Source organism: Dermacentor andersoni, chromosome 11, assembly GCF_023375885.2.
Source record: "Dermacentor andersoni chromosome 11, qqDerAnde1_hic_scaffold, whole genome shotgun sequence".
NCBI classification, from domain to species: Eukaryota; Metazoa; Arthropoda; class Arachnida; order Ixodida; family Ixodidae; genus Dermacentor; species Dermacentor andersoni.
This window is the reverse complement of record NC_092824.1, coordinates 11,655,277-11,682,702: the sequence shown is the minus strand read 5'-3', so window position 1 is coordinate 11,682,702 and position 27,426 is coordinate 11,655,277. Positions and strand designations below refer to the sequence as shown.

Genomic DNA, 27,426 nt, shown 5'->3' with positions numbered 1-27,426 from the left:
AGAACATTATGATTTATGCTTGATATCAAATGCTTGCGTTAAATCGATAAAAACTGAGGCGGTGAGAAATCCTTCGTCGATTAATTTTTTAGTTGGTCAGTAAGATTAATGAGTGCCAGCTCAGTGGAATATCCACGGTGAAAGCCAAACCGGCATGAAGAGAAGATATTAAATTTAGAAAGGTATTTCGTTAGCCGTACTTCAATTAGTTTTTCAATACCTTTTCCAAAGAATGGTAGAATGCAAATAAGTCTGTAGTTATTTAATAATCAGCTATCGCCTTTCTTAAAAACTGGGGTGATTTTGCCATGCTTAAGTTCAGAAGTAAATAAACCAGTCTTAAATTATAAATTAACAATAAATGAAAGTGTATCTGAAATTAAGTGCACAATTAATTTAATGTTAGCCGGCTGGATCTCATCAATTCCAGCGCTTGTCACTTTTAGATTATTTATAACAGCATTTATTTCTTGTGGCGTTGTAGGAAATAAAAAGAATGAGTGAGGTAGACGGTTCATGTTGATGATCTATGCAGGAGTAGGTGGATTGTTAGGAAAGAAAAAACTATTAAAAGCCTCAGTTATTTCAGTAGGAGTATCGAGCTCTATCCATCCTTTAAAATTCTGGATACCTGGTTTAGTCGTGTGTGTCTATTTAAAAAGGAGTTGACAATCTCCCATTTCTCTTTAGTGTTATTAGCCGCCTGCAAAATTCTTTGCTCAAAATGCGATCGTTTAGCTGCTTTTATTTTACAGTTAAGAGTGTTGCACAAGCTTTTATATCGGGCACGTAGGTTCATGTTGAATGGTTGCTTTTCAGTTTTCCTATATAGATTATTCCGTTTGTGCATTTCTGCTAATAACTGCTGTGAGAGCCTTGGATTGTGAGAAAATGACACATTTTTCTTGCATTTCTTTTTGGAGGTGAACTTTTGGAAGTATGATGTAATTAGTGCAAAAAATTTGGAAAGTCTTTCTGTGGGTCGTTTAGTGATTTAATTCCAGACCACTTCGTATTAGCAACAGCAGTTATGAAGCCGACTTTGTCCAGAACATCTTTAGTATGTGAATGTGGGCAAGGTCGTACGTTGGAATTGAAGCGTAGAGCAGGGGATAGTGGTCAATGATGTCGATGTGCAAAACTTTTGCCTCTGGTGAATTAAGCAGGTTACAAGTTACAAAGAGCATGATCAATAAGTGTACCTGTGCCATTAGAAACTTCGCATGTAGGGATGTCAATTGAACAATCATATCTGTAGCTATGGAATAAACTAGTATAGTGAATACATATGGGTGATGTTTCATCGAGTAAATTAATATTTATATCGCCCATTATAACAACATTTTTATTTTCTAGTGATATAGTGTGTAAGATATGATCAAGATTGGTACAGAAATCATTAACTGACGATGAAGGAGTATGGTAAATGCAGCCAAATATGAAATTCTTGTTGTCCTGAGCAAGAAAGCATTTACTGAATTCAATCCAAACAGATTCACAATTAGTAATGGTTAAGGATAGGTCGTGTCTTCTTCGATAAGCAATCTTAGGAGAAACATATATGGCCGCACTACCGTGACAGCTCGTTAATCTATTGCAGTATTCCGATTTATAGTTAGGGAAGCAATACAAATTTTTGTCGGGGTCAGATAACCAAGTTTCTAACCAAGATAACTAAGTTATATATATATTCTTTTTATGCTGCTTTGCACCAAGAAAGCAAAAAAGTTTCGAAATAGGTGTACACCTTGAACAAAAAGGCTGCACACAACATTCCTGCAAGCGTAAGCTGTCTGCCTGTAGAAGTTCTTCATATACGTAGGAAAATGTTAGCCCTAGTGGCTATCGTGCTCGTGTGGCGGCTCTTACAAGCCGCCGTCCAGCACTGCGAAATGCAATAATTGCACAATGCAGAGGTCCACTCCCAGCCGCCTTCTTATGCAAAACTATTCTCTTTGCACTACCACCAGCAAGGCGTCCTGCTCAAACAACGTTGACGCCCTGCAGGTAAGAACTGTGACCTATAGAACACACCGGATATCTTTAGATCTGAGCGCGGCTGCAACGAAACGGTTCGGAGTAGAAAACCAAACCTTCCGGTGGGTACCTGTTGACGTTTCGGGGCTATCTGACGCACTTTCGCACTGAAGTCCAATGAATCAAAATCAACTTCCGAGTCTGTGCTGCAACCACCAAAAAATTCTGATGCAGATTTATCAGAATCTGTTGACATTAGCCGTTTCCGACGGGCATCTGCGTGCGACGTCGACGCCATGTCGGAAGCTGCGAGCGCTCGTCACACCCGACTAAAAGGCGCTTTGAAAGGCTCCCCACAGTGAAAAAAAACAAACAAACACAAGAGCAAAACTAGAAAAATAGTTCCTCTTTTATGCACTGGTGAACGCTAGCTGTCGGAAAGCATGTTAAGCGTTGGGGGGCCCTCCTCCCGTACTCCTGGGACAAAGGAACGACAACACAGTAGTGCACACAATCACAAGGGCATTTATTGCACCTTACATAGATCAATGCCAGCTAGCCGAGTTGCTATCCACAAAATATGCCGATGGGCGCGCGACAAATCTAGAAGTCCGACTCACCGCGACCGCATAGCGAGCGAATATCTTCGCCCCATGCTGGATCCCAACGTCTGATCGTTCGCGTGTACGGTCACGCCAACGGTGGTGCGTTCAAAGGCGGCCACGTGAGACGGTCTCGCAGAAGCGTGGGTCGGCGCACACGCGGCACGGCACGTCCGTCCCGCTTGCTGTCCCAAATCCCAGAGCGAGTGCCTTGTCTTTCCCCGCACCCAAGTAACCTCGCAGCGGCGCGACACTCACGCCACCTCTCGCACCGCGCTTGTACCACTCCGACCGCCGTGGGCGCCAGGCCACGCGAGCCGTGCGGGAAAACAACATATCAGGGGATGCGTGAGAGTCGCGCATCCCCACATCCCCCCAACCTTAAAGCACTACATATTCCGGCGAAACATGTCGCTCGGTCTAACATCAATGCGTGCTTCGCGAACAAGGTAGTACATGCAACAGTAGCCGCGCCGAAGAAATGTCCACACGCTGTCCATAGCATGCGAGCCGACATTGTCCCTGGGTACACCGCTGGCGTCCGCCGGTCACAGCAGCAGCTTTGCGGACTCGACGGCACGATTCCAGGCCAGGACTCCGGAAACGACGACGCAGTAGTCGGTACGAGCAAGCGTCGCTTGCGCCGACGCGCCCTGCTGGCAAGAGCCGCCGTAGCTGTCGGTGACCGCCGGCTCTTTTGTCCGCCGCCGAGGGTTGTGAGCTGGATGCAGGAGGCCACCGAAGTCGCTGCCCCGAACTGGCCACAGCATCACCATCGCCCGGGGTGACTCTATCGTAGTCCGGGCCAGCAGCGCAGACGATGTGCAGGTGACAGCAAGCCAGGGGTGACTCCAATCACGCTGCGTACACTCAACACACTCGGCAAACACTAAAGTAGTGCAAGGGAGAGGAATTGTGCATGCGCATCGCCCACGTGGTACAATGTTCAACTCGGCTAGCAAAAGATCGGGCAGCTACTCAGATGCTAAGTTCATGTGAACGAAGCTCGCTTCCTTGAGCCGAACGAGTAATTTCAATTCGTGCAAGGCTAAATAGAATGAGGGAAGCAAATTGCAACGCCTCAATGCCACGGTCCACCAGGTTGTGTCCCTCCACGTGCGACAGGCAGCTTCGTAAAGCCTTAGGCCTAAAGCGTCGCTACCCCGACAACAACCGGCATCCAAAAACAACACCCAAAATGGGCGCAAAACAGGCAGCCGTGAGGAGACATCAGCTCTATGAGGTGGTCCTACTCCGCTCGGTGCACACAGCATCCGAGTTGACGGCGCCCACCGTCCCAGATGGTGTCGGAGTGCCCGGTGCCAGGCCGCAATACCAGTCAGCCCGTAGTGGCACCCGTGGCCCGCGGCCACCCGGCTCCCAGAGCCGCGACTTCATCCGAGTCAAAGAGATAGAAGAAGCTATTTACATAAGAAATTTGGACCACCCACGAGGCTTCCGTACTCTCTCGCTTCAGGCTTGCCACTGCTCCGCGGGCGCTCAGCCTCGCTCTCCCAGGATGCAGACCACGTGGCTCTCGTACTGACGAATGTCATTAAAAAAAAAACACTTGCGAAAAGGCTTAGCATGTTGACAAGTTCAAACACACTACAGCCACCGTCGCCTCTCTCAAGAAAGCACGCCGCCAACGCTAGCGATCAAAATCCACGCTAGCCCTACGCTTCGATTCAAACAAAGGTCTCGAACGAAGCAAAACTGTTAAATCTATCGTCCGATGCCCCAAGAGTCCCACGTTGGGCAGCCAGATGTGGGGCCCTCCTCCCGTACTCCTGGGACAAAGGAACGACAACACAGTAGTGCACACAATCACAAGGGCATTTATTGCACCTTTCATAGATCAATGCCAGCTAGCCGAGTTGCTATCCACAAAACATGCCGATGGGCGCGTGACAAACCTAGAAGTCCGACTCACCGCGACAGCATAGCGAGCGAATATCTTCGCCCCATGCTGGATCCCAACGCCTGGTCATTCGCGTGTACGGTCACGCCAACGGTGGCGCGTTCGAAGGCGGCCACGCGAGACGGTCTCGCAGAAGCATGGGTCGGCGCACGCGCGGCACGGCACGTCCATCCCGCTCGCTGTCCCGAATCCAAGAGAGAGCGCCTTGTCTTACCCGCACCCAAGTAACCCCGCAACGGCGCGACACTCGCGCCATCTCTCGCACCGCGCTTGTACCACTCCGACCGCCACGGGCGCCAGGCCACGTGAGCCATGCGGGAAAACAACATATCAGGGGATGCGTGAGAGTCGCGCATCCCCACAGCGTGGCAAAATTTGAAGTTAAAACCATCGATAACAGGCTGTCGATGGGTATAAGCACAGAAAGAAAATTGTTAACCAAACAAGTTAATTTTAAATTTGCCAGGTTGAAGAAGTTTTACTCACAGAAGAAATTGCCGTCCACCGGAGTGCAACTGAATATGAGGAGACTCGTCTCAATGTCCTTGAATAACAAACTTGACAATTGAAATGAAATTTGTCCTGGTCTATGTAACTAAAGTCTCGTCTTGCTTACTTAAATTTTTATGCTTAGGTGACTGCATTCTCGCACAAGAATACTTTTACAACATTCTGTGACAGGGAAGACATCACAGGTTCAATTTGCAACTGTTGTAACTGCATACCGATAAATTCATAACGGTAACAGCGCAAACAAAATGATGGACGAGGTGCAACTCCTGTGTTCTTTCACCCCCTCGGTCGTTTTGTTTGCGCTGTTACCATTATGAGTGCATACCAACTCGCCCACCTTTCCACTTTAATACCAATAAAGGTGGAAGGTAAAAATAATCTTGTACCGAGCTCTGGGTGCATATTAATCCCTTCCGTGCCTTAAACGAATGGGTTTGTCCGCGCATTTCTGGTAAAACTGGCCAAAGACGAGCTGTGCTCGTCAACAGTACTTTCGTTTTCTAGCAATGTCATGGATGAGCTGGTTTTGTCTTGGTGCTTTCTCGTGTTTCCGGTAGATGGCCGCACAGAAGCCATGGGGCAGTGCAAGAAGGAGCGAGTTTATTCTGGCAGAGGAAGTAAAACAACTTTAGAAGAGTTAACTGCTGGGCTAGTTGGTGATCTTGCATACTGAAAAGATATCGCGCCAAAAAACAACACACACAAGAAAGACGACGACACCACGGGCGCTACTTCAACTGTTTAATGAGGGTGAAAGCACTCAACATATATAGCCCTCCAAAACACCGCGCATGCGTACAAGGCAACATGGAGTACAAAGTTTTATCAGAGTAGGCGCGATAGAAACTTCAGCTCAGCCTCGTAAAGAAAAACCGATGTATCACTAACACTTTGTACTCCATGTTGCTTTGTACGCATGCGTGATATTTTGGAGAGCTATATATGTAGAGTGCTTTCACCCTCATTAAGTTGAAGTAGCGCCCATGGTGTCGTCGTGTTTCTTGTGTGTGTTGTTTTTTGGCGCAAAATCTCTTCAGTATGGAAGTAAAACAAGTTGCTCACTGGGGTCTTTAGAATTGGCATCGCCAGCTGCTCGAGCTTCACTGGCTTGTTCCCAAAAAAAGAGAAGCTGGCTTCAGCGATGAATCCAATAAGGAAGTGTGCTGCTCTTCGACTGAAGAAAGTACTGATGCATTCAGCTCGTCTTTTGAGAGAGGACAACAGTGAGAGCAACATTTCTAGTGGGTTTGACTTCGCAAGGCAGTGGCACGGAGTCGACGTAAACAAAGCTCCTGCATGCCCACCACACGTCCCCTTTTTGTTGCTCCAGGTAAGACGTCTGATGTGGAGGACATAGGTGACCCATTGGAGTATTTCACAATGTATTCAGCAGGCGAAATAGAGTTTCATGTTCTCCTCTCATTATGGGTGTGCGGGTACCGAATAGTGGATTTCTAATTGAATAGTGAATCGAATAGATAAGAAGGTTGAATATCGAATCATATATTTAATATAAGAAAATTTAACCACTCTTATGCTTCCAAATTTTGTGCAAAAAACACAGCGCTACACATGCTCGGGAGTCCAATCTCCTTACTTGAGAATCTTGCTAGTTAGTTAGTAGTTAGTAGGTACCTATGAATCAAAGTGCATATATAGTATGCTCTATCTTACTATTAAGGAACACCAAATTGGTATGCCTACACTGATAGCAACTCTGTTTGTATACACAGGCCTGGAAAATATTTTTTATCAATGAAATATCTGTCAAATAGAGTTTAAGTGTTTTTTTTCTCTCTGAAGCTGATGAAATGGCGAAGTTATCCTAGATACCATTGGGGTTTTCAGTTTAATGTAGGGCCATACTGTGCTTAATGCCAACCTTGTGCCACTTAGAATGTATTAACTTCCCCTTTTCTTGCAGAAGGCAGGAGTGTTTTTGCATCTTTATGGCAAGTGGCTTCCATGGGTTATCGTCAGCTTTTTGTAAGGCTAATCTCTTCGACAGACAAAAGCGGGAAATCTGCGTGACGTCACTCAGAACCGCTCTGCGCAGTCATAGGAGCCAACAATACAGATGCCCACGGCATGTTCGTGCGATGTCCCCCCCCCCCCATTTTTTTTTCTGTCCGCATCTATCTATCTGTGTAAAATGTCTGCAGCCAGAGGTCAGTGGGCTGTCACATGGTATTCTTGAGCATGCCATGTAAATCCTAAGCTATAATTATAGTCTAGTGATGGGTCGCTCGAAGCTACGAAAGTAAGTAGACAGTTGTGTGCCTACATACGGCATTCGGAATGAGGGGACACTGTACAGTATTTCTCAAAGATGGCAGCCATGAACATGCAACTGTCATCCCATGGACTCACTTTCGATGGCAAGGCAATTATTCACAGCATTCATGCGACTGCTGTGAATAAATTTTCGTTTATTAGGTAACCATAACTTATTCACCAGCATATCCTACGATGCAGCTCCGGTTAGGCTCAATGGGCTGGACAAACTAGTGTGACCATGACGAAAATTCGCCGCTGGCCAACGTGATGACAGGCCGCAAACCGTTGCAGAAAGCTTGTCACTAATATGTTCTTATGGGTGGTGGCTCATTAGTGAACAGTCACGAAATCACGCTTATTGGTTAGATTGACAGCCGTTGAAGCGGCGTTTGGGCCTGCGGTCAACAGCTGGCAACTACCGCAAGCATGCGTGCCGAACTCATTTGCATACTTGTGTGTGTTTAGAAAGGTCCCAACTGCACTTATCTGCATGCGTGAGCAATGGACTTGCGTATTCTATGCGATCAGTGTGTCTTTTGGCCAGCGGTGTAGCCAGAAATTTTTCAGCTATGCCAACCTCTCTCTCTCTCTCACATATATATATAATATTGGTTGTACACCATGCAGAGACAGTTTCCAGGCAAGAATGCTTTAACAACGAGGATGCACCTTTCGCAGTCACTTCGCATCAAATTATGCTATCATCCTTATGCTATTTTAGAAAATGGCCATATTAAAAAAAATTTTAATGTCCTGTTTAGAAGCCTGCCTGAAAATTACGGCATTTGAAAGTGTCGTGTATCCTGACATCCGTCTATCCTGAAACTGTCGCAATGTTTAGTTAGGATGGGCTCTCCGCAGAAAGTGCCATGCGTTACCACATGATAGGTGAGCCTCAGCTAGGCAACTGGCCACGGCTGTCTGGTGTTGAGTAATCGGGCAGTGATAAAACGCTCTCCCTATGTCCATAATTATCCGCCAATTTCATTCTTCAACACCTTTTATGAGTGATCCCCCTTCTTGTATCCATCACACCACTCCCCTTCTTAACATTCTTTTCAATTATTCACTGTCACATTCTTCAACATTCACCAGTTTGTTGAACGGCATCGCAGCCACTAACGTTCCTATATTTCTGTTTCTGCGTGGACATTGACACCATTCTCCTACCTGCTCGCCCACCTGTTTGTTCTGGCAGTTTCTTAGCTTCCCTGGCCCAGCACCCCTGTGCTTGATATATTTTGTCATGCACAAATCAGCATTCTTTTAAAGTTTGTTATTTTTTTCTTGAAAGTTTGGCGACGTGGGGGTGGTTCAGAGCGTGTATATACATGGAAGAAGCGTGGCAGAGAGGAAAGATGTGAGAAACTCGTTTGAACCTTTGCACCGCGTCGAATATGCACAATGCCCTCTGGAGCTCCCTCGGTGTCAATCACCACATTAGCCTCTTGACAGCTGTAATTATCCGTGACCCATCGTAAAACCACTGCATAAATTGCAGCGCTTACCTTTCTACTGTACCCAAGTCCAGAGGGAAGCTAGATAGAATGCTACAGAGGAGGGGAGAGAGGAGGCAAAGAATGGGCGGAACCGAGACAGTTGCAAAACGAGTGATTAATGGCCTTGCCACTCTTCACTCTTAGTTCCCATACAAGGGGGGTGGGGATGGGGGATAGCGAAAAGGTGATGTGAGAAGGCAAGGAAACACTACTACTAACGACACGACAGCGGTTGTGGGCAAACTGGATAAACTGAAGTTCTAGGTACGGTGACAAGAAAACCCCCTCCTGCCCCTTCGGACTTTATTTTCATCCATGTTGTTCTTTCAGAGCCCACCTCCTCAAACTTTCTGTTCCGTGGGAAAGGGGGGGTTCGACTTCCCTGGCTAGGCCAATGCTTCTGGTGGCTAATCAGACCGATCTTCACACATGCTCTCATGCTTTCCACACACCCTGCTGTTGTCCCTCTGTTTGCGTCACGTCAGTTGTTTCAGTCAGTATAGCCAACCTGGATGAACCTTGTACCGATAGAGAGATTGCACGTCATGGGAACACCGGGCACGTCAGGGAACCGACTACGACCGAGTCATTCGCCGAAGGTACCGATATTTGAAAAATCTGTGAAGAAGAAGACGCGCCTCGCGGCACAGCCGCATCGCCAACACGCGGCTCGTCTCCGCTCGCGCTGTTGATTGCTGGCGTCCGTTTGGACAGTGCTTCGGGCTGCCTCGCCGTTCCCGGTCGCTGTGCCTTCGCATTAGGCGCCACCAATAAACCCTTTCACAATTGGTGGAGGTGCTGGGTACTCAAACCCCGTCGCTTGAAACCCTGGAGCTAAGATCAAGAACGCTACCGCCCGCCATGACCGACAGCTCATCCCAAACGGCACCGACGCCACAGTCCGTCACCTGCACCGGCGTTCCACGACAACGGGACCCCAAGATCTTCAGCGGTGCAGACGACGAAGACGTAGAAGACTGGTTTGCGTCATATGAACGGGTGAGCGCACACAACAAGTGGGATGATCCAGCCAAGTTAACGCACGTCATCTTTTATCTGGCTGGTGTTGCCCAACTGTGGTTTCACAACCACGAAAGTGACGTACCCACATGGTCGCTCTTCAAGACAACCTTTACGGAAGTGTTCGGCCGACCCGCTGTTCGCAAGCTGCGCGCCGAACAACGCTTGCGCGCCCGAGCACAGCAGACGGCAGAAACGTTCACAAGCTACATAGAAGACGTCGTGGACCTTTGTAAACGAGTCAACGCCGCAATGCCCGAAGCTGAGCGAATTCGCCATATACTGAAAGGCATCGATGACGGCGCATTCCAGATGCTCCTAGCCAGGAATCCGCGCACTGTGTCTGAAGTTGTCAGCCTATGCCAAAGTTACGATGAGTTAAGGAAGCAACGCGCTTCGACTCGGCGTCCTCTGGGAAGCGACGACTTGTTGGCGAGCCTTGACAACATGTACGACCCATCCTCATTCCTTCAGCGGGTCAAGGACTTCGTGCGTGAGGAAGTTGCCCGCCAACTTTCTTTAGTCCCCTTCACTCAGGAGCCCACCTCCCGTATTCCAAACTCGCTCCGCACCCTCATTTCAGAAGAGGTCGCCCAAGTTGTCCCGTCCGCACACCATCAGCCGCCTGCAGCCGCGAATCTCAACTCTGCGCTGGCAGTGCAGCCTGTCGCCGCGCCTCTCACCTATGCGCAGCCAGTCCTGCCTGTGGCCGCGCCTCTCACGTACGCGCAGGCAGTGCGCAGGCCTCCACAGGCGTCTTTCGCGACCCAGTCCCAACCGCTGCCACCGGAAACCCATGCTGCATCTTGGACTGCACCGCGAGCTAATCCTTGGAGGACACCTGACAATCGACCTATCTGTTATTCCTGCTGCACTCCCGGACACGTCGCCCGATATTGCCGCCGTCGCCCTCAAGCGTTCGGCGACGCCTCGCGGCCCTTCCAGTACGGCAGCCAGCCATTTCGCCAATACGCCGCTCCTTCCCCCCAACCGTACGCTCGTGCTGACATCCCAGAATTTCCTTCACGTCGCTCGCCATCCCCTCGCCGACGCTCGCTCTCCCCAATGCGTCGGCGACCCGCACCACCTGACCAGGAAAACTGAACGTCGCAGTTCAAGAGGCAAGAACTGCGCCCCATTCGAACTGTCTAAGTCCTCGCGCCTCTCCTGCTAACGTGGTCGAAATTTGTGTAGGTGTTCCTGCATTCGCTCTTGTGGATACCGGCGCTGCCGTTTCTGTGATAGCCGCCAAACTGTGCCGTTCGCTGCGCAAGGTGACCACGCCGCTTTCTGGACTGTTGCTTCGTACGGCAAGCGCGCAGCACGTCACTCCGCACGCAGCCTGTACTGTACGTGTGCTTATTCACGGCATTGTTTACATCGTCGAGTGTATTGTTCTTCCCACCTGCTCACATGACGTCATCCTCGGATGGGACTTCTTATCCAGCCATAAAGCCGTGATCGACTGCGCACGCGCCGAAGTTGAATTTTCCCCTTGTGACGCACCCTTGGACGAAGATTGCGACCGCCCTTCTAAACTTACCGTGCGCGAGGACACAGATATTCCACCTGGCTCCTTCGCCCTCGTACCTGTCTCTTGCGATGCCATCGCTGATGCAACGGTCTTCTTCACACCGTCCGACATCTTCATGAGCCGTAAATCCCTCCCACTACCCTTCGCGACGCTTGACATGGCTGGCGGCTGCAGCAATATATACTTTTACAATCCCCTCTGTGCGCCTATTACGTTGCTCGTTGGCGAATGCCTTGGCTTCGTGGAACTCCTCGACTCTTCGTCTTTGGTTGACGTCCCCGGAGACTCTTTTGATGTCGACTCCGGCCAACCGTCTTCGATGTCCGCGCTTGAGGAAACGTCCAGGGATGCGTTCTCGAATGCCATCGCCGATACCCTCACACCTGCCGAACGCGCCGACCTTCTTGATCTCCTGCACAAATTTAGAAATTCATTCGACGTTTCACAACCTCGCCTGGGCCGCACGTCGGAAGTGCAGCACTACATTGACACCGGTTCACATCAGCCGTTACGTCAACGACCGTACCGCGTTTCTGCCGAAGAGCGTCGTGTCATTACCACCCAAGTCGAAGATATGCTGCGCCGTGATGTTATTCAACCTTCGCACAGTCCCTGGGCATCTCCTGTCGTTCTCGTTCGCAAGAAGGACGGGTCTATTCGCTTTTGCGTCGACTACCGTCGGTTGAATAAGGTAACGCGCAAAGACGTCTATCCTTTGCCGCGCATCGACGACGCCCTCGACAGTCTTCAGGGAGCAGAATTCTTCTCATCCCTTGACTTGCGTTCAGGGTACTGGCAGGTCCCGATGGCTGCTGCCGATCGCCAGAAAACCGCATTCATTACACCTGACGGCTTATATGAATTTAAGGTGATGCCTTTCGGGCTTTGTAACGCCCCTGCCACCTTTGAACGACTCATCGACAACACGCTGCGTGGCCTCAAGTGGTCTATATGTCTGTGTTACCTCGACGATGTCGTGGTTTTCTCGCCTGATTTTCCTACTCACCTGCTCCGCCTCAGACAAGTTTTGACCTGTCTAACGAACGCTGGCCTTCAACTCAACCTCAAGAAGTGCCGCTTCGCCGCGCGAGAGCTTACCATTTTAGGCCACGTTGTGTCCAAGCATGGCGTTCTACCCGATCCTGCAAAACTTCGAGCGGTCGCTGAATTTCCGAAGCCTCAGACCATCAAAGAACTTCGAAGCTTCATGGGCCTATGCTCATATTTCCGGCGCTTTGTTCGAAATTTCGCATCGATCATGGCGCCATTGACTCAGCTTCTACGCGGTGACGCCGCCCTCTCCTGCTGGTCCACTGCATGTGACTCCGCCTTTGCGACGCTGCGTCGTCTTCTCATCTCCCCACCTATTCTTCGCCATTTCGACCCGTCAGCTGCAACTGAAGTACATACAGATGCCAGCGGGGTCGGTCTCGGCGCCGTCCTCGCCCAACGAAAGCCGGGCTACCCCGAATACGTAGTCGCCTATGCGAGTCGCACGCTGACGAAGCCTGAGGCCAATTACAGCGTGACCGAAAAAGAGTGCTTGGCTTTAGTATGGGCACTTGGCAAGTTCCGACCATATCTGTACGGGCGCCCATTCGACTTAGTCACAGATCACCATGCGCTTTGTTGGCTCGCCAACTTGAAAGATCGCACTGGCCGCCTAGCCCGTTGGGCACTACGCATCCAGGAGTACGATATTCGCGTCGTATACCGCAGCGGACGCACACACTCCGACGCAGACGCCTTGTCTCGTTCACCTTTACCTCCAGACTCGGCCTGCGGAACAACTTCCGCACATTCCGTGTCATCTCTCGACATGGACTCCTTTGTCACCGCACAACGTCGTGACCCGTGGATCGCTTCTCTTTTCGACTATCTTTCTGGATCATCGACCATCCCTGTATCCCGAACCCTCCGACGCCAAGCAGTTCATTTTGCCATTCGTGACCAGCTGCTGCACCGACGCAATTACACTCCTGAAGGTCGTCGGTGGCTTCTGGTGGTTCCCCGCAGCTTAAGGTCTCAAATATGTGCCGCTTTCCACAACGACCCGCAGTGTGGCCACGCCGGAGTCTTCAAGACGTACGAACGAATTCGCCACCGCTACTACTGGCGCGGCATGTACAATTTTGTACACAAGTTTGTTCGGTGCTGTCTTGACTGTCAACGCCGCAAATCGCCGCCTTTACGCCCGTCTGGTGCCTTGCAGCCGCTCCCGTGCCCTGCCGCACCCTTCGATCGCGTCGGCATCGACCTATACGGCCCGCTTCCTATGACGCCAGACGGCAATCGGTGGATCGTAGTTGCTGTTGACCATTTGACACGCTACGCCGAAACTGCTGCTTTACCGAGTGCTACAGCGCGGGATGTAGCCTCTTTCGTCCTACATCGCTTCGTGCTTCGACACGGCGCACCTCGAGAACTCCTCAGCGATCGAGGTCGCGCCTTCCTCTCCGAAGTCGTCGAAAGTTTGCTTTCGGAATGCCACATTATTCATCGGACAAGCACGGCATACCATCCACAGACTAACGGGCTCACAGAGCGATTTAACCGCACACTTGGTGATATGCTCTCTATGTACGTGGCATCTGATCATGGTAACTGGGACCGCATCCTTCCATTCATCACGTTCGCGTACAACACCGCGATCCAGGCCACTACGGGATTTTCACCTTTCTTCCTCCTGTATGGTCGCGAGCCCACGCATACCATCGACACGCTCCTTCCATACCGTCCTGACGCCTCCGAGTGTCTACCTATGTCCGACGTCGCTCGGCAAGCCGCAGAATGCCGCCAGCTAGCGCGCTCCTTTACGGCAGAGCAACAGCAGCGCCAGAAAGAAAACCGCATCGACACGCGTCCAAACACCACCTACGCTCCAGGCGTTCTTGTGTGGTTGTCGGTCCCTTTCCAAACGCCGGGGCTTTCCTCGAAACTCGTCCCAAAATTCGAAGGGCCTTACCGAGTCTTGGAACAAACGTCCCCGGTGAATTTTCTCATTGAGCCCCTGTCACCACCTGAAGACTTGCGCCGGCGTGGACATGACATTGTCCACGTCTCGCGTCTCAAGCCCTACCACGACCCTCTACCTCCCGATTCTTAAGGCGCCAGGATGGCTCTTTTTGTCCGGGGGGAGATTGTGAAGAAGAAGACGCGCCTCGCGGCACAGCCGCATCGCCAACACGCGGCTCGTCTCCGCTCGCGCTGTTGATTGCTGGCGTCCGTTTGGACAGTGCTTCGGGCTGCCTCGCCGTTCCCGGTCGCTGTGCCTTCGCATTAGGCGCCACCAATAAACCCTTTCACAAATCGGATATTCAAGACATCGAATATCAGATATTCAATTCACAAATTGAATTATGGGAACATTCGCTAGTCGATTCGAAATTAAATGACCCAGTATTCGCACACCCCTACTTTTCATACCTATAGCACGGAATATGGTATAGTGCTGTTAAGCTTCAGTGTTGAAAATAATTATTCATATTTTGAATAAATAGAACATTTAAAACATTGTCTGCAGTGCTTTGTGCTAAAAAAATAATTAAAAATAATTTTCCATTTTTGGTCATAATTCTAGATAATTGCATGGCATGGAAGGGGGTTAAAATATTCACGGTGGCTGAAGTTGTCTTGGAACATTCCTCTACAGATTCCTGCCCTCCTTGTGTTGCTTTGAATGTTAAACTCAATCAATCAATGAAATTATTATTATTATTATTATTATTATTATTATTATTATTATTATTATTATTATTATTGCAGACCTCGAACTGTGTTCATCCACACCAAGGCCATCCACATTGCGAGCAACGGAGGTGAACAAGCGGGCCAGCAAGTCACGCCAGCAGCCAGCACAGGATGCCCAAAATGTTCAGGGCATGAAGCCAAGGCAGGCCTCAAAGCAGAATGGCGCTCAACGTTCTCAGAGGACAACGGAGTGAGTACTGTCAGACAGCGTACTTCAGCGATTCCTTCAGTTCTGAGTTCATTTACTGCAACAGCAGCATTCCTTTACATGGAAGACCACCATGTTGTTTTCACTGGCCTGCTCTTTCCTCATATAAGTCCGTTCACCCGCTACCTCCGCATTGCCATTGCTACACAAAAAGATGTGTTCAAATGTATTTTAGATGGATGATGAGAGGAGAGGTATCCACTTTGCCTTTTGTGGGATACATACTTTATTAGCAATAGCTTTACACGCAGCATACAAGCAGCAGCATCAAAGTTGAAACAGCCAAGACTGACAACAAACGCATTGTTTTTTTATCACACTAAGTCTTTCAGCAACTTTGCTGCTACAGATTTCGCATGTTTCAGGAACCAGGAACTTATCTATATCGACTTTCACGAAAAAAGCACCCCTTTTGCACCATTTTACCATTGAATAATTTCTAACATGACGTTCAGAAGCTGACGATTTTTTTTCACATACAGCATTTTTCGTAACACTTCACGCAAGATTTGTAAAACTGTAAAATAATCCCAAATTTTTAAAACTTACAAAAAGTTCAGAAGAGTTTGCAGCTACGCTATGACTCATTATGATGAAGAAATTGCGGTCACTGACCAAGTCAAGGTGAAAATAACAGAGACGTTTCAGGACCCGTACGGGTTCCTTGATCACACTTTACAGGCAGATCAACGGAACTGCCATGAGTGCTTCCATTTCCGTTACTACAGCCAACTTGGTCATGGAGGTCATTGAACAGAAGGCCCTCGTTGACTTCACTCCCGCGCCAAAGGTTTTCGTCCGCTATGTCGATGACTACTTCTGCATTGTGCGAAGGCAGGACGCTTCACGCCTCTTGCGTCTTCTCAACTCGGCAGAAGCAGCCATACAATTTACTACAAAATTAGTGTGGCATCAGCCTCCCCTTCCTTGACGTCCTCATGCAGCGAAGTGGAATGAGACTCTCATTTGTTGTGCATAGGAAGGCGACTCATACCGGCCGGTATTTAAACTTCAATTCATGTCACCCGGCTTGCCACAAGCAATCCGTCGTCTCATCTCTCGTGACGCGGGCCACATGCATCTGCTCAAGTGACAACGAAATGCAGAACGAACTGAAGACAATTCGTCACGAATTGTCCAGGAACGGGTACCCCAAGAAGTTTATTAACAAAATGGAAGCTCGTGTCCTCCATATTGACACGTGTACTTATCTTTATCGGGCGACCACGTTTCGCCGCTTAACAACTGTAATCGCACAGCGACGGACGCGCCTGCATGTATCCGACGTTTCTGGAAAGTTATCGATGATTCTACCCGGCTGTCTGTTGTCGCCGAACCTTATGTTATCTGATTTCATCGCCTGACGCGAATGGCGTAGAACATTGTGGAATACGCGCGGGTCCCAGCGATTAGTCTGGAACATTCGACGACTGCTGTATAAAAGCTGACGCGCTTAACCCGCTGAGCAGATTTTCGACGATCGCCGACAGTGTTCGCCGCTATCGTTGTGCTATAAGTGTAGCCTGTTTTTGTGGGCACAGGTTCGCCCAATAAAAGTTAGGTTTGTTCTTTACAGTATTGCTGCTGTGTTCTTGAACGTCACCACCACGTGACATCTGGTGGAGGTGCTTTTCGTTCATGTACCGGACGCCCCCGACAAGCCGTGATCCAAGCCCGGACCGCAAAGAGAACACCAACGTAGTCCCGGAGCATCGAGCAAGCCGCCGTCTTCAACAGCTGCCCCCGGAGCACGGACTTCTACCTGAGAAGACCAAGAAGATTGTGGACAAGGCAACCCCAATGGCAGCCCCAGCGTCCCCCATCGTGCTGCAGCAGCCCAGGGAACCTCCGACGTTCCGCGGATCAACTTTCGAGGACCCGGAAACCTGGCTCGAAACGTATGAGAGGGTCGCTAAGTTTAACAGTTGGGACAGCGACGACAAGCTGCGGCATGTCTATTTCGCATTGGAAGACGCCGCCAGGACGTGGTTCGAAAATAGGGAAGCCACCTTAACGACGTGGGACCTTTTCCGAAGCGGCTTCTTGCACACGTTTACAAGCGTCGTGCGAAAAGAGCGAGCCCAAGCACTACTAGAAACCAGAGTGCAGCTGCCAAACGAGACGATCGCGATCTTCACGGAAGAGATGGCCCGTCTTTTCCGGCACGCCGACCCGGAAATGTCAGAAGAGAAAAAAGTCCGCTTCCTGATGCGGGGCGTCAAGCAAGAACTCTTCGCAGGACTTATTCGTAACCCGCCGAAGACCGTAGCTGAGTTTTCGGCAGAGGCATCGACGATCGAGAAAACTCTGGAGATGCGCACCCGGCAATATAACCGCCAGGGGCTCACGCCGCAGTACGCCATCCAAGGACTGGATTCCGGCGACCTTCAGGAGACCATCAGGGCCATTGTGCGCGAAGAACTGCGCAAGGTCCTGCCTTCGTCGCAGCCCCAAGTGGCTTCGATCGCCGACATCGTCAAAGAAGAGGTGCACCGATCGCTTGGAGTTCCCGAGCTGCAACCACAATTACCGCAGCCCCAGCCAGAAGCGATGACATACGCCGCCGTCGCAAGCCGTCAAGGTCCCCCTCCGCGACCACGCCAGGGCCCTGCAACGACGCAATTCCGTCGTCCGCCGCCGCCGCCGCCAGCACGCCCACCCGTCGCCCAGCGTACCTACGCGAGGAAGACGGACATTTGGCGAGCCCCCGACCACCGCCCGCTCTGCTATCACTGCGGAGAAGCCGGCCATGTGTATCGCCGATGCCCCTACCGGGAGATGGGACTGCGAGGTTTCGCCGTCAACGCTCCGCACCCGCATCAAGGTAAACGCCCTCGCGATATCGCTGACTACCTCGCCGCTACTCAGTGGAGCTCTCGACGACCATCGCGTTCGCCATCACCAAGCCGCTACCTCTCGCCGCAGCGCCGACCATACACTGGCCCAGCCCGGGGCCGGTCAGCGAGCCCGTATCCGGAAAACTAAAAGCAGCAACCGATGGAGGTGCGGTTGCTGTTCGTCGAACTGACGAAGATCCTCCGCCGCCGACGAAGACGATGAAGAAACCATCTCGACGACCTAATGACGACACGCCGCCGTCCCGACGAAGTCAGGAAGCCAAGACTACACCGACGAAAGACGACTTGACGACGCGACGTTCCAGCTTCAGTTCAACACGACGCAGCCGTGATCCGACGCCGAGAACTAACTGTAACGCAAGACAAAGAACCACCGACCTCGACGTGCTTCTCGACGGCCACGCAGTCACCGCCTTAGTAGACACAGGAGCCGATTACTCCGTCATGAGTGGACCCATCGCCGCCCAGTTGAGGAAAGTTAAGACTGCATGGGAAGGCCCTCAAATACGCACCGCTGGAGGACACCTGATTACGCCGACTGGGATCTGCACGGCAAGAATTACCGTTCATGGCCGGACTTACCCTGCCACCTTCGTTGTCCTCCAACAGTGTTCACGAGACGTCATTCTCGGCATGGACTTCCTGAATCAACATGGCGCAGTCATCGACCTGAAGTCGAAATCGATAACGCTGTCACAAGATCAAGCGATACCGGCGGAGAGCTGTCGTAGTCACCACACCTTGAGTGTGCTCGAAGATCAAGTGAGCATCCCGCCGCGCGCCAGCATTATTATTTCCGTCGGCACTGAAACACCCGCTGACGTAGAAGGCGTCATCGAGGGCGACCAACATCTACTGCTCGACCGTGAAATTTGCGTCGCAAGAGGGATCGCTCGACTCCACGGAGGGCAAGTGGAAGTTATGCTAACCAACTTCAGCCAAGAGTTCAAGCACATCAACAAGGGCACGACAATCGCATACATCGAGGAAATTGTGGAAACCAGCAATGCCTTTGTCCTCTCGGATTCAGCCGCATCTACACCGATGAGCATTGTCCCCGAACCAGACTTCGACGTGAATCCAAGTCTTCCTGTGAGTAAGCAGCAACAGATCAGAAGTCTTCTCCGACGATACAAAGACTGCTTTTCTACTTCATCGAGGATTCGACAAACACCAGTTGCAAAGCATCGCATAATAACAGAAGAGAGCGCTCGACCACTCCGCCAGAGCCCTTACCGAGTTTCGACGCGAGAACGTGAAGCTATTAGGCAACAAGTCGACGAAATGCTGCGCGACGACATCATCCAGCCGTCGAAAAGCCCGTGGGCCTCTCCTGTAGTCCTGGTAAAGAAAAAGGACGGAACCCTACGCTTCTGCGTCGACTATCGTCGATTGAACAAGATCACGAAGAAGGATGTGTACCCCCTTCCACGGATAGACGACGCATTGGATCGGCTCTGCAACGCTAAATACTTCTCGTCGATGGACCTCAAGTCTGGCTACTGGCAAATAGAAGTCGACGAGAGAGATCGCGAAAAGACTGCCTTCATCACGCCAGACGGCCTCTACGAGTTCAAGGTCATGCCATTCGGACTGTGCTCGGCGCCTGCAACGTTTCAGCGCGTCATGGACACGGTGTTAGCCGGACTGAAGTGGCAGACGTGCCTTGTTTACCTGGATGACGTCGTTGTCTTCGCCGGAAATTTCGACGATCACCTTAGGCGGCTTGCGACAGTGTTAGAAGCCATCAAGTCATCAGGGCTCACTCTGAAGCCGGAAAAGTGCCGCTTCGCTTACGATGAGCTTTTGTTCCTAGGCCACGTGATCAGCAAATCAGGAGTACGCCCCGACCCACAGAAGACAGCTGCCATCGCAAAGTTCCCGCAGCCAACCGACAAGAAGGCAGTGCGAAGATTCCTTGGCATGTGTGCCTACTATAGGCGCTTTGTCAAGGACTTCTCACGCATCGCGGAGCCGCTAACACATCTAACCAAATGTGATGTCGCGTTCAAGTGGGAAACGCCGCAGGCCAAGGCATTTCAAGAACTCAAACGACGCATGCAGTCGCCGCCGGTACTTGCACACTTCGACGAGGACGCCGATACCGAAATCCACACTGACGCCAGTAGCCTAGGCCTCGGTGCCGTCCTAGTCCAGAGGAAAGAAGGACTTGAAAGGGTGATATCGTATGCTAGCCGGTCGCTGTCAAAAGCGGAAAGCAACTATTCTACGACTGAAAAGGAATGCCTCGCCATCATTTGGGCTATAGCTAAATTCCGCCCTTACCTCTATGGCAGGCCATTCAAAGTCGTCAGTGACCATCATGCATTGTGTTGGCTAGCTAACTTAAAGGACCCTTCAGGACGGCTGGCGCGGTGGAGCCTCAGACTACAAGAATATGACGTCACGGTAATATACAAGTCCGGAAGAAAACACTCCGACGCCGACTGCTTATCGCGCGCCCCCATCGATCCCCCGCCGCAAGACGACGAGGACGACGACGCCTTCCTTGGGATAATAAGCGCGGAAGACTTCACTAAACAGCAGCGAGCAGACCCGGAGCTAAAAGGCCTCGTCGAGTATTTGGAAGGAAACACCGACGTTGTCCCTAGGGCATTTAAGCGCGGGTTGTCGTCGTTCACGCTACAAAACAACCTGCTCGTGAAGAAGAACTTCTCACCAGTCCGCGCCAGCTACCTTCTTGTTGTACCGTCAGCGCTGCGTCCAGAAATACTGCACGCCCTACACGACGATCCAACCGCTGGGCACCTCGGATTCTCCCGGACGCTGTCGAGAATACAGGAAAGGTATTACTGGCCGCGTCTGACCGCCGACGTCGCCCGTTACGTCAAGACATGCCGAGACTGTCAACGACGCAAGACACCACCGACAAGGCCAGCAGGATTACTACAGCCGATCGAACCTCCTCGCCGACCATTCCAGCAGATTGGGATGGATTTGTTGGGGCCGTTTCCGATATCAACATCCGGGAATAAGTGGATCGTCGTGGCGACGGATTATCTCGCCCGCTTTGCTGAAACTAAAGCTCTACCAAAAGGCAGCGCAGCCGAAGTGGCGAAATTTTTCGTCGAGAACATCCTGCTGCGACATGGTGCCCCAGAAGTCCTCATCACCGACAGAGGAACGGCTTTTACAGCAGAGCTCACCCAGGCCATTCTGCAGTATAGCCAGACAAGCCACAGGAGGACAACTGCCTACCATCCGCAGACGAATGGTCTCACGGAGCGCCTAAACAAGACCCTCGCCGACATGCTAGCAATGTACGTCGATGTCGAGCACAAGACGTGGGACGCGGTCCTGCCGTATGTAACCTTCGCTTACAACACGGCAGTGCAAGAAACAACACAGATCACGCCTTTTAAGCTGGTTTACGGCAGGAACCCGACAACGACGCTCGACGCCATGCTGCCCCACGTCACTGACGAAGAGAATGTTGACGTCGCTAGCTATCTGCAGCGCGCCGAAGAAGCCCGACAGCTCGCCAGCCTGCGAATCAAGAGCCAGCAGAGGACCGACAGCCGACACTACAACCTCCGACGACGCTTCGTCGAGTACCAGCCTGGCGACCGTGTTTGGGTCTGGACCCCGATACGCCGACGAGGACTCAGTGAGAAGCTACTCCGACGCTATTTCGGACCCTACAAGGTCATCCGACGTATTGGCGCTCTGGACTATGAGGTCGTGCCAGACGGCATTTCGCATTCACAGCGGCGCCGCGCACGATCTGAAGTGGTCCACGTGGTGCGCCTTAAACCCTTTTACGGACGCTGACTAACTTCGTCATTTTCGTTCTTTTCTTTGCTACGAGTACTTTTGTTTATTAACTTCGTTTGTTTGCAGCATCGGGTCGATGCTTTTTAAGAGGGGGGTATTGACACGTGTACTTATCTTTATCGGGCGACCACGTTTCGCCGCTTAACAACTGTAATCGCACAGCGACGGACGCGCCTGCATGTATCCGACGTTTCTGGAAAGTTATCGATGATTCTACCCGGCTGTCTGTTGTCGCCGAACCTTATGTTATCTGATTTCATCGCCTGACGCGAATGGCGTAGAACATTGTGGAATACGCGCGGGTCCCAGCGATTAGTCTGGAACATTCGACGACTGCTGTATAAAAGCTGACGCGCTTGACCCGCTGAGCAGATTTTCGACGATCGCCGACAGTGTTCGCCGCTATCGTTGTGCTATAAGTGTAGCCTGTTTTTGTGGGCACAGGTTCGCCCAATAAAAGTTAGGTTTGTTCTTTACAGTATTGCTGCTGTGTTCTTGAACGTCACCACCACGTGACAATATTATTACGATATCATCAAGCGATACTCAAGAGACGAGCCGCCGCGAGAACGACGAAGAAGTTGGTCGGTGCCCTTGGCACGAGCGAGTGTCAGCCTGGCTGCCGCGTTCATCAAACCGCGTTCATCACACCTGATGGCCTATACCAATTTAAAGTAATGCCGTTTGGATTATGCAACGCCCCTGCCACCTTTGAGCATATGATGGATTCCTTGCTCCAAGGTTTCAAATGGTCCACATGCCTCTGCTACCTCGACGACGTCATTGTCTTCTCGCCAACGTTCGACACTCACCTTGAGCGTCTCACAACTATACTTGATGTATTTCGAAAGGCGAAGCTGCAACTTAACTCGTCCAAATGTCGTTTTGGCCACTGACAAATTAATCTTCTGCGCCATCTCGTTGATGCTTCCGGAGTACAGCCTGATCCTGACAAAACTCGCGCTGTCCGAGAGTTTCCAGTTCCGAAGACAGCCGCAGACGTTCGAAGTTTTGTAGGGCTGTGCTCGTACTTTCGTCGTTTTGTTCCAGATTTTGCGACAATTGTTAGGCCCATAACTAATCTTTTGAAGAAAGGCATACAATTCTCGTGGGGTACTACAGAAGCCGCCACCTTCTCTCGTCTCGTCACTCTTCTCTCCTCACCACCCATTCTCGCCCACTTCGACTCTGATGCCCCTACAGAATTACGTACAGATGCCAGCGGTCATGGCGTAGGTGCCGTCTTAGCCCAGCGTCAGCGTGGCAAGGATCGTGTTATTGCTTACGCGAGCCGCCTCCTAGCACCATCGAAGCGCAATTATTCCATTACGGAACGCGAATGCCTTGCTGTTGTCTGGGCGGTTGCGAAGTTTCGCCCTTACCTTTACGGTCGCCCTTTTTCCGTAGTCACTGACCATCATGCTCTCTGCTGGCTCTCATCGCTAAAAGATCCTACAGGCCGGCTTGGTCGATGGGCTTTGAGGCTACAGGAATTTTCATATTCCATGGTGTACAAGTCTGGCCGCCTGCACCAAGACGCTGACAGTTTGTCGCGTTACCCTGTTGACGACTCTGACTCCTCCAATATTGCCAGTGCTTCTAGCGTATTCTCTGTATCCCAGCTGCTTCATTTCGCGGACGAGCAACGCCGTGACGCCTACATCAGAGCACTCATCGACCGTTTTGAACACTCTCCGGCCGATGCTGCTCTACGCCTCTTCGTCCTCCGCGACGTTACTCTGTACCATTGTAACCTTCATCCGGACGGCTCTGAGTTCCTACTTGTCATACCTAAACACCTCCGCTCCACCGTTCTAGAAGAGCTCCACGACGCACCAACGGTAGGACACCTCGGCGTATCTCGAACCTATGACCGCGTACCTCGCCGTTTTTCCTGGCCGGGCCTTGCCCGTTCCGTACGACGTTACGTTGCCGCTTGTGAACTTTGCCAACGACGCAAGCCTTCCCGGCTCCCCTCCCCGCTTGTTACCTGCAGCCGCTCAACATCCCTGCTGAGCCCTTCCATCGTGTCGGCTTGGACCTTCTCGGCCCCTTTCCGGAATCCACATCAGGAAACAAGTGGGTTGCAGTCGCGACGGACTACACGACCCACCACGCCGTAATCCGTGCTCTTCGGACCAGTTGCGCAAATGATGCTGCGGACTTCCTCCTACATGATATCATTTTGATGCATGCTGCTCCGCATCAATTGCTTACAGACCACGGCCGCACCTTTTTGGCCAAAGTCATTGACGACATCATGCGTGCCTGCTCAATACAGCACAAATTTACCACCTCCTACCACCCCCAAACGAACGGCATCACTGAGTGTTTGAACCGCACCCTTACAGACATGCTATCCAAATACATCTCAGACGACCACCGTGAGTGGGACCTGGCTCTACCTTACATTACCTTTGCATACAACTCTTCCCGTCTCGAAACTGCTGGCGTTTCCCCATTTTACCTCTTGTATGGTCGCGAACCGATGCTACCACTGGACACTGTGCTTCCGTCCGCCATAGCTTCAACTTGCGATTATGCCCGTGATGCAATCGCCCATGCTGACCATGCTCGCCAACTTGCGCGCACTCGTCTACAAGTATCTCAAGACAAGCAGATACAACGCTACGACCACTGTCACCGTGATGTCCATTTTGTGCCCGGCGCCCTCGTGTTGCTTTGGTCACCATCGCGTAAAGTCGGCCTTTGTGAAAAACTGCTTTCCTGTTACACAGGCCAATATCGCGTGATACGCAAAGTGACCGATGTCACCTATGAAATCGTTCTAGCCACACCCACTACGTCCTCCGCTGTGACAACCAGTGATATTGTCCACGTTGCCCGACTCAAGCCTTACAACTCTTCATGCACCTTGGATATTTAACAGCACCGCGACGGTGCTTTTGCCGCCGGGGGGTAATATTACGATATCATCGAGCGATGCTCAACCAAAGGACCAGGCAGGATTCCGTAAAGGCTACTCAACAATAGACCATATTCACACTATCAATCAGGTGATAGAAAAATGTGCGGAATATAACCAACCTTTATATATAGCTTTCATTGATTACGAGAAAGCAAGCGTTTGATTCAGTCGAAACCTCAGCAGTCATGGAGGCATTGCGTAATCAGGGTGTAGACGAGCCGTATGTAAAAATACTGAAAGATATCTATAGCGGCTCCACAGCCACCGTAGTCCTCCATAAAGAAACAAAATCCCAATAAAGAATGGCGTCAGGCAGGCAGATACGATCTCTCTGATGCTATTCACAGCGTGTTTACAGGAGGTATTCAGAGACCTGGATTGGGAAGAATTGGGGATAAGAGTTAATGGAGAATACCTTAGTAACTTCCGATTCGCTGATGATATTGCCTTGCTTAGTAACTCAGGGGACCAACTGCAATGCATGCTCACTGACCTGGAGAGGCAAAGCCGAAATGTGGGTCTAAAAATTAATCTGCAGGAAACTAACGTAATGTTTAACAGTCTCGGAAGGGAACAGCAGTTTACAATAGGTAGTGAGGCACTGGAAGTGGTAAAAGAATACATCTACTTAGGACAGGTAGTGACTGCGGATCTCGATCATGAGACTGAAATAACCAGAAGAATAAGAATGGGCTGGGGTGCGTTCGGCAGGCATTCTCAGATCATGAACAGCAGGTTGCCATTATCCCTCAAGAGAAAAGTTTATAACAGCTGTGTCTTACCAGTACTCACGTACGGGGCAGAAACCTGGAGGCTTACGAAAAGGGTTCTGCTGAAATTAAGGACGATGCAACGAGCTATGGAAAGAAGAATGATTGGTATAACGTTAAGGGACAAGAAAAGAGCAGATTGGGTGAGGGAACAAACGCGAGTTAAAGATATCTTAGTTGAAATCAAGAAAAGGAAATGGGCATGGGCAGGACACGTAATGAGGAGGGAAGATAACCGATGGTCATTAAGAGTTACGGAATGGTTTCCAAGGGAAGGAAAGCGTAGCAGAGGGCGGCAGAAAGTTAGGTGGGCGGATGAGATTAAGAAGTTTGCAGGGACAACATGGCCACAATTAGTACATGACCGGGGTAGTTGGAGAAGTATGGGAGAGGCCTTTGCCCTGCAGTGGGCATAACCAGTCTGATGATGATGATGATGAGCGATGCTCAAGAGACGAGCCGCCGCGAGAATGACGAAGAAGTTGGTCGGTGCCCTTGGCACGAGCGAGTGTCAGCCTGGCTCCAGTGTAAATAGCGTGTAAGTAGCATCTTTCGTCTGTGTCTTTCCACACGTAACAATATAAAGCCGTCTCAAGGCAAGTCGTTCACAAAATGCGCTGTCGTCCCATATGTGCCTGGCATCAGCGAAGCTCTTAGCCACGCATTCTCAAGATACGATCTTGTAATAGCACACATGCCATCCAACAAGCTGAGAAATCAGCTTGTTAACGTAAAGGATCAGCTTGAAAGCAAGAATTACCCTGGTGTCATCTACAAGGTACCATGCGCAGACTGCAGCTGCAGTTACATCAGTGAAACCGGCAAATTCATGAGAAGATTATAAGAGCACCAAAGGGACGTCCCCAACAAGAAAAAAGCCTCGAACGCCCTTGCCGAACACGCCGATAATCGCAGTCACTGCATCGATTGGGAAAATGCTGCTATAATACCTAAGGAAAAGAATCCGATGACGCGACTCTTGTTAGAATCTTTATTTATTCAAACTACAGACAACAGTATCAACAGGACTGATGGAAATTGGCCTGCCAACTACACCCGTTCTCTACATCACATTTTGGCATAAAAACGACTTGCAGCTCTTGCCCGCTTTTAGTGTGATCAAGGAACCCTACGGGTCCCGAAACGTCTTTGTGTTATTTTCACCTGGATTTGGTCAGTGACCGCAATTTCTTCATCATCATGTTACCAGACCAGACGAACTTTCGTCGAACTCTTGACTACTACTATGACTCATTGTATGGCATTAGTGCTGTTGGTACAAGGATTGAAGAAGGTACGAACACAACATTCATAGAACTCTCAAGAATCAGAATCAGAACATTTTATTCAATTACAAAAATATGTTACATAAATGAAGATACAGAAGGAGGTCCGAAAGGACGGACGGGTGGGCTAGTTGGTATTGCATAACTTGAGGTAAAGTGCATGAGTGCACATAGGACAACAGTGCTGTCTCTTCGTTCCCTTCTGTTGCCCCACGTGTTCTCTTGCACTCTGCCTCAAGAAGGAGGAACCTGAGCACGAAGCTGTTAGAGGACCTCTTGTTAGTGCATAAAACTAATAACAGTATTGGCAGCAGGGTAATAAAAGCGAGATATGCAAAATAGTAAAGGCAGAAAATACAAAGAACACAAAAATACAATCCAATTCCACAAATACAAAAATGTATCAATGAGTTGTGCAATGTTGCTCTAAAGTACAAAAGAATAAGAGATTATGCTGACAGAACCAAAAAAATACAACAAAATACAT

General features: G+C 50.4%; 1 protein-coding gene across 2 annotated transcripts in view; it reads left to right on the top strand.

Annotated features, from left to right (window-relative positions):
• Positions 1–27,426, top strand: part of LOC126517907 (DNA-binding protein SMUBP-2-like) — a 104,800-nt gene that overhangs the window by 63,636 nt on the left and 13,738 nt on the right. For both annotated transcript variants that reach the window (XM_072285379.1, XM_050167730.3), the window contains one exon: positions 15,109–15,283. In XM_072285379.1, coding sequence (XP_072141480.1) covers positions 15,109–15,283 — 175 coding nt within the window. The remainder of the gene's footprint in view (positions 1–15,108; positions 15,284–27,426) is intronic.